This window comes from Solanum dulcamara, chromosome 2 (assembly GCF_947179165.1).
Source record: "Solanum dulcamara chromosome 2, daSolDulc1.2, whole genome shotgun sequence".
In the NCBI taxonomy this organism is placed as follows: Eukaryota; Viridiplantae; Streptophyta; class Magnoliopsida; order Solanales; family Solanaceae; genus Solanum; species Solanum dulcamara.
In genome coordinates, this window is record NC_077238.1 from 77,711,539 (window position 1) to 77,719,434 (window position 7,896).

A 7,896-nucleotide genomic window follows, 5' to 3' on the forward strand; every position below is an offset into this window, starting at 1 on the left:
TATTTGGACTAATATATCTTGAATTTAATATAAATTGAACCATTCTACAAATTTATATTCAATAAATTGTAAATGATTACAACGTGGTCTAGTAATTGATGATTGTACATTTAATTTTTTTTAAATATTATAAATTTCATGTTTTTATTGTAAAGTATCTTAAATAACCTTACACCATTTTCTCCGGCATGTTTTGGAGGAAAACAGAAGGAGTAGTACGTGGTGGATGGTGGAAGGTGTCGAGTAGTTAATAAATATTTCTTCGGTTTTAATTTGTTTGATCTATTTTTTAACTTTTGAATTTTAATTTTTTACAACATGTTTATGATCATAAAATTAAAAAATATTTTGGTAATATATCTTTAGACCACATAATTTAAAAGTCTTTTTTATTTTTTTAAAATTGAATTTTCTTGGGAAGATCCATTAAAAGAAGCTTCACGTGGATTTTTTTTAAATATATATAGTTAGAACCCTTGTAGTTAGATCATCCCCAACCTAAAAATTGAATTAACCAATAAATCAAATTGAAAAAAATATTATTGGATTATTATGATTGGGTTAATGAGTTTTAATTTTTTTTTATTGAATTAATATTGATTTTTAATATTGAGTTACTAGATAAATGAATAACTCATTAAAATAATAATAATTTACTACTATACTTTACCCCTACACATATATATATATATATATATATATATATATATATATATATATATATATATATATATATATATATATATTTGTCCTAGTTCTTTTATTTATGTTGTATTAGTATAGTTCTTTTCATGTTAGTTACTATTGTTTCTATTTTATGAGTATTTTATAAAGTTATATTATTGTCTTGTCATCAAATTATTAAAGATGTCATATAATTATTTTATGAGTATTTTCTTATGGGTTAAATCGAAAACTGAACCGTTAAACATCAAAAATCGATAAATCGTAAATCGATAAAAAAAATCTTATTGAGCTAATTATCAATATAGGGTGTTTAAAAATTAAAAACCAATAAATAAAATTGAATTGAATCTATCGATGCAATAATAATATTAGCCCCTCAGTTGAAAAAACGTGATAAATTCATTAGTTGTCTTGTGTGTTTGGCCACAGTTGAAATATCTATAAATGTTAAGGTTGTCTTTCAAACAAACAAAAGAAAAAGTTGTGGTAGTAGCAATTTGTTGGTCATGATGAAGCTCAAAAACTACTTGAGATCAGATACATTAACACTTGTATTGATAAATCTTGCTTCTGTAATGGAAATGGCTGATGAAACTGTGTTACCTGGAGTTTACAGAGAAGTTGGCAAGGATTTGAACATTAATCCTGCTGGTCTTGGTTCACTTAGTCTCTATAGATCATTAATTCAATGTATTTGTTACCCTCTTGCTGCATTTCTTGCTGCTCATCATAATCGAGCTAATGTCATTGCTCTTGGTGCTTTCCTTTGGTCTGCTGCCACTTTCCTTGTTGCCATATCCTCTACCTTTGCTGAGGTATCTGCTTCATCCCTCTGTAGATAGATACTGTGTGTGTGTGTGTGTTTTCCAAATAGAGAAATGTGTTGAACCCCAAATGTCATTTCATGAAATTAGTGTTGTTTTGTGGTTTTCTTGGTTTATTTGTGTATATCTGTGTAGTGGCGGATACGGAAATTTCACTAATATCTATTTATATGTACAAAAAAAAAATTGAACTTGTATATATAGTGTGATTTTCAGAGGAAGAGGGTTCGGATGAACCCTTTATCCCTTATAGCTCTGCCCTTGGACATAAATTAATAGTATTGAATTGAAGAAGTGGGTTTTAAGAGAAAAACAAAATGAGGTCTCAGGTTCAAATTCAAGCATAGAGAAAATATACTAAGTTATTTCTAATCATCTATCATAGACTCAGTAGACAGAACATCCTGATACCTATTGTTGGTGAGAGGTATTTAGTGAAATTTGTGCCTATTTGGCTTAATTTATTTTAAGCTTTTTATAAGCTAAAAAAAAAATAAGTCAGGTAGCCCAACTTTTTTTTTTTTTTAACTTAATGAGGTGTTTTCAGCTTATAAGCTACCTTACATAAGTTAAGCCAATTATACCCAATAATTTTTTGGGCTTATTTTAAGCATAAAATGACTTTCAAGATGGTAAGTCAAACACTCAAAAAAACTTATAAGTCAATCCAAACAGGCTCTTAGTCGAGGTGCGTGAAACTGGCCTGGACATCACCTTTATAAAAAAAAAGGAAGTTGTGGAATTGAAGAAATGGACTCTGCTTTCTTTAGAAGTTTGATGCAAGAGGTTGTAACCCTATGTTTTCTTAAGGGTTATGGGTGGAGTGTGTGATAACTTGATATCAATTGGATTATAGAAAGTTTGATTTTGTGTTATTTGTCTTGTGCTAAATATTGTCTCTTGTTTATTAGTAGAAGCTAATGACAAGAAGACTTCAGAATCAAGCCTTTAGGAAGAAAAAGAATTCTTAGCCTTCAGGAATTTATCTTTTTGAATATTACTGTAGTTATCTTTGTTGAGTTTTTTCTTCTTCTTAAAAACGGAAGGATTTTATTTATAATTAAGGATCATTCATACAGAAGGGAACTGCTCTATATGAAACAGTTCCATTAGTATCTCTTTCCAGAGCATGTGTAACAAAGGAAGGAGATGCATCAAAAACATAGAGTTTGTTTCTACTCATTGTAGGATCCTTTGATTTCCTCCCGTAGCCTGCTAGAGTATCAGCTACCCGATTAGTCTCCCTCGGGATATATTTCAGTGTTGGCTCTTCCATTTGTTGGAGCAATGACCTGCAATCGTAAGAATGTGTGAGTATAGAGAATTATTTCCATGAAAGGTGTTTAGTAATACCCGCGAGTCAGTTTCCACCATTAAAAGCTTAGTTTCAGTCCATGTAATAGGGCTAGTAGTTCAGCATGGATAGTGCTGTCAGCTTTTATATTACATGCAAAACCTGCTATCCACTCCCATAGGTGATTTCTTATTACTCCTCCAGAGCCACCATTAGTTGTATTTGGTTCAAAAGACCCATCTCTGTTAAGCTTAAAATGGCCATCCGGAGGTTTTTGCCAAGCAACAGGTATCGTGTGTCTTGGGGGTTATGTGCGGGTATGTACACTAGATGGTAATACTCTAGTGCTTGAAAGGAGATTGTATGGATAGTCTTGGATATAGTAGTAGGTGTATTGGGCCTGAAGAGTTTATTATTCCTTGTTTTCCAAACATTCCAAAGAATAAAAGGAATTAGAATGGCCGTGGGCACTCTGTGATTGCTATAGATGATTGAGATAGAAGTGGAGGAACATAGTTGCTACCAAGTTGCATTTCAAGTGTGGACTTGTTATATTATTTATCATTGAGGAATGGTCTAAAGTATATACTGATCTCTGAATTTATATAAGAAGTTCTTGTTTTTATTTTTTTCTTGAGAAGGTAGTTCTTGTTGTTTTTTCTGATCAAGCATTGCTCTCTTCATAGGATATATGATGAAAATGATTTCACCTTAGCATATATAGTAAGGAGAAACATACATTTCATTTTAAAGTAATTTCATATAAAGGGGAAATGAGGATGTTGAGATGGATGTGTGAGCATAGTAGGATAGATAAGATCAGGAATGGAGTTATTCGAGATAAGATGGGAGTAGTCCTTGTGGTGGACAAGATGAGGGAGGCGAGACTAAGAGAATTCGTACATATGAAAAAAAAGATGCACAGTCGCCCCAAAGAAGAGGTGCCATAGGTTGATGATCATGGGTATAAGAAGAGGTAGAGATAAGCCGAAAAAGTATTAGGGAGAGGTGATTAGACATGACACGCCACACTTGTAGCTTACCGAGGACATGACCCTAGATAAAAAGATATGGGGTTAGAGATTAGATAGAAGGTTAGTAGGTAACCGAGTGATATCTAGTCTCCCCTATTAGGGTTGTTATTATTACTCACATACTATCTTGTTGTCTGATTTTATTATTACATGTTGTTTATCTTTACTTCGGTTATAGTATTATATGTTGTTGTTTGTGTTACCATATTTTCCTTTCCCTACATGACTTTATTATGCTTTACTTGAACCGGGGGTCTATCGGAAATAAGATCTCTCCCTTCACAAGGTAGAGGTAAGATTGCGTACACACCACTCTCCCCAGATCCCACTTGTGGGATTACACTCCATTGGCTATGTTGTTTTTGTATTTGTTGCATTTTTTTTACCCTCAAAGCTGTCCTACTCTTAAACTATGACAAGAATGAAAGTGTTATCTTCTTGAATTTGGGCTGTAAGATTTGTTTTAGCACCTTATGATGTCGTTTTACAGATAGCAATTTCTAGAGGATTGAATGGAATAGGACTTGCAATTGTCACACCAGCAATTCTATCTCTGGTTGCTGATTCAACTGAGGATAGTAATCGTGGTACTGCTTTTGGATGTTTAGCACTAACAGGAAGTCTTGGTGCAATCATTGGTGGGACTATGTCTGTGCTAATTGCTGAAACATCATTCATGGGAATCCCTGGATGGAGAATCTCCTTTCACCTGGTTGGTATTATAAGTGTTCTTGTTGGTCTTTTAGTTTATCTCTTCGCCAAAGATCCCCGCTTTCTTGACAGAGATGTCAATGCAAATGATCAGCCTCCCCCGAAACCATTTCAAGAACAAGTGATAGAATTGCTAAAAGAAGCAAAAACAGTTATTAAAGTACCTTCCTTCAAGATAATTGTTGCACAAGGGGTTTTCGGGTCATTCCTTGGGACATCACTGTCCTTTACCACTATGTGGTTGGAGCTTGTTGGATTCTCCCACAAGACAACAGCACTCATCACTAGTTTGCTTGTAGTTTCTCTGTCATTTGGTGCGGTTTTTGGAGGATTCATGGGGGATGTCTGGGCCAAGCACTTTCCTAATTCTGGTAGGATCGTGCTTTCTCAGATAAGCACTGGTTCAGCTATTCCCTTAGCTGCAATTCTGCTGCTGCTATTGCCTAATGATCCTAAAACAGCTTTGTTGCATGGTTTATTCCTGTTTATATTGGGATTTTGCGCATCATGGAGCGGTCCAGCAACAAACAGGTATATCTACTCTCAACCAATATATCATTTGTTTCGAACACTTAACAAATTTTTCCAGTTTGTTTTCCCTGTTTGTCTCCAATTATAGCCAAACTCATACCTTGTATAGATCAATAAGAGACCACTCCAGCGTACTTCTTTCTCTTTATACCACCTTATTCACTCCTTCCTCTTGCATATACACAGACATATGTATGCACTTGAAATGTTATAAGCAGCATATGTTAGGTAAATTCATATTAGTAGTTGTATTATTGCTCCTGTAGTTTCTTGTACCTCGATTTTTATTACTATCTGATTCCTAGTACCTCGGTTATCGTATTGTTTGTTGTAGTTTCTGTTCTGTTATCTGTTACTTCTTTTTCTGGACTGTTTTGGACTATTTTTCTAGAGTCGAGGTCTATCGAAAACAGTCTCTCTACCTATAAGGTAGGGGTATTGTCTGTGAAAACATTCTCCACTCAACAGATTTTTCCAGTTTGTTTTCCCTGTTTGTCTCCAATTATAGCCAAACTCATACCTTGTATAGATCAATAAGAGACCACTCCAGCGTACTTCTTTCTCTTTATACCACCTTATTCACTCCTTCCTCTTGCATATACACATAGACATATGTATGCACTTGAAATGTTATAAGCAGCACATGCTAGGTACATTCATATTAGTAGTTGTATTATTGCTCCTGTAGTTTCTTGTACCTTGATTTCTATTACTATCTGGTGATTACTAGTACTTTGATTATAGTATTTTTTGTTGTAGTTTATGTTCTGTTATCTGTTGTTTCTTGTACTTTTGTTACTTCTTTTTTTTTGGACTGTTTTGGACTATTTTTCTAGAGTCGAGGTCTATCGAAAACAGTCTCTCTACCTCTAAGGTAGGGGTATTGTCTGCGAAAACTCTATCCTCCCTAGGCTCCACTTTGTAGAACTACACTATGTATGTATGTATGTATGTTGTTGTTGTTATGTCAGGTACATTCACAAAGCTCAAAATGGTGGAGAAGAAAAGCAAATTAAAATGCCTTTTTATGTTTTTTGCATTGATCTTAGAGATGGTCGTTGATACTTTGCTATTTTGACGTGTTTGTAGTCCAATATATGCTGAGATAGTTCCTGAGAGAGCTCGAACGAGCATTTATGCTCTGGATAAATGTTTCGAGACCTTGTTAGCATCATTTGGTCCTCTGCTGGTTGGTACTTTAGCTCAACTAGTTTTCGGTTTTAGGCCAATCCCTGAGGGATCTTCAAGCTCAGGGGAAATTGAAACAGATAGACAAAATGCTTCCTCACTTGCCAAAGCAATGTACACTGCAATAGGCATTCCAATGGTCATTTGTTGCTCCATCTATTCCTTCCTGTATTTCACATATCCACGAGATAGGGATCGTGTCCGGTTGCAACTGATTGATGAAACGTGCAATTTCCCATACGAAGAACAACAGTCCTTACTCAGACACGATGAGCAGAGACTTCTTTAAGCAAATTAGTTGTGAAATTTCAGCATATTCAGTAGTTAAGTTATTGTGTAAGAAGCAAAACTTCGGAATGGTTTTTTAACATCTATATAATATTATTTTCCTCTAAATACTTACTCGCATTAGATGTTTACATCAATTCATATAAATTTATGTACAAACACATGTCATACATCTAATTAATTTAATGTAAATATTGAGTGCGGTTAAATTTTTACCACACACACCGTCTTGTTTATCACAATTGCAGCTGTTCTATTTAGATTTTAAACTGCTCTAGACAAATCTAAATTAATTAAATTTCTGATATAACCACACAAAAAAGAGAGTTTATATTTGCATAATACTTCTATATTATTAGTCCATTCAAAATTTGGATAGACTTCCTTTTTGGAAACACTTTTTCCCTCTTTATATGGACCAAATTAATTATCGTAGTTGTGTTGTTATTGCCTTTTGAATATCACAGTATGTTGCAATTGTTATTGTTCTTCTCTTGTAAAATTTACATTTTTTTTGTTTTTGTCATTATGATATATATATATATATATATATATATATATATATTGGGACCGACACTTTTGAGTCGAGGGTCTTTCAAAAACAACTTTATTTTCATGAGGTAGTGGTAAGGTTTGCGTACATTCTACCCTCCCTAGACCCCACATGTAGGATTTCAATGGATATGTTGTTGTTCTAGAATATATCTAAATGGATTTTCATTATTATTCTCCTATATATTATCTTATTCTTCAATTATTATTTTACATGTTGCTTTTTTTGCCTTGTTTATCATATTATTTTTTATTGTTAATATTCTTTTCTACATTATTTACTTATGCATTATTATATTTCGTTTTCAAACCTATTTTAAAATATTTTACTTGATCGAAGATCTATCGAAATAACTTTTCTATAATACGACCAATTTTCAACTTAGTTACCCATATTTTCAACCCCATTTACCAATTTTCATTATTTCCAAATTTAATATTATCAAAAACTACAAAACTTCTTTGGTGACCCTTACTTCTTGTGCAAGATAAACAGACTTTTGCTATTGGATATGTAAGGATACAACACTGAAATCTATTCATCCGTCTCAAATTATATGACATTTCTCATTTATTAAAATTTAAATTGTGTGAATTTTAACTAATATTTTTAAATATATTTTTCTATCATATGGACATAAGAAAAAAAATGCATTTTATAATATTTTTCATATAATTTTTAAATATCTAAATTTTAATAAAAATATTAATTTATCTAATTCAATTTAATTTTGAAGATTAGTCAATTTTTTCTCTATGAATAAAATTTGTTCATATTGTCACATAA

General features: G+C 32.7%; 1 protein-coding gene across 1 annotated transcript; it reads left to right on the forward strand.

Annotated features, from left to right (window-relative positions):
* The first annotated feature begins 1,178 nt into the window (after window positions 1–1,178).
* On the forward strand, window positions 1,179–6,665 carry LOC129880831 (thiamine pathway transporter THI73-like). Its single transcript, XM_055955049.1, has 3 exons — window positions 1,179–1,502; window positions 4,330–5,081; window positions 6,171–6,665. The coding sequence occupies exons 1-3, from the start codon at window positions 1,194–1,196 to the stop codon at window positions 6,556–6,558; spliced, it is 1,449 nt and encodes a 482-aa protein (XP_055811024.1). The 5' UTR covers window positions 1,179–1,193; the 3' UTR covers window positions 6,559–6,665.
* The last annotated feature ends 1,231 nt before the right edge of the window (window positions 6,666–7,896 follow it).

Coding starts and splice junctions, on each gene's coding strand:
- LOC129880831 (XM_055955049.1), top strand. CDS start 1,194: ATGATGAAGCTCAAAAACTACTTGAGATCAGATACATTAACACTTGTA. Junction 1,503..4,329: donor TATCCTCTACCTTTGCTGAG/GTATCTGCTTCA, acceptor GTCGTTTTACAG/ATAGCAATTTCTAGAGGATT. Junction 5,082..6,170: donor AGCGGTCCAGCAACAAACAG/GTATATCTACTC, acceptor ACGTGTTTGTAG/TCCAATATATGCTGAGATAG.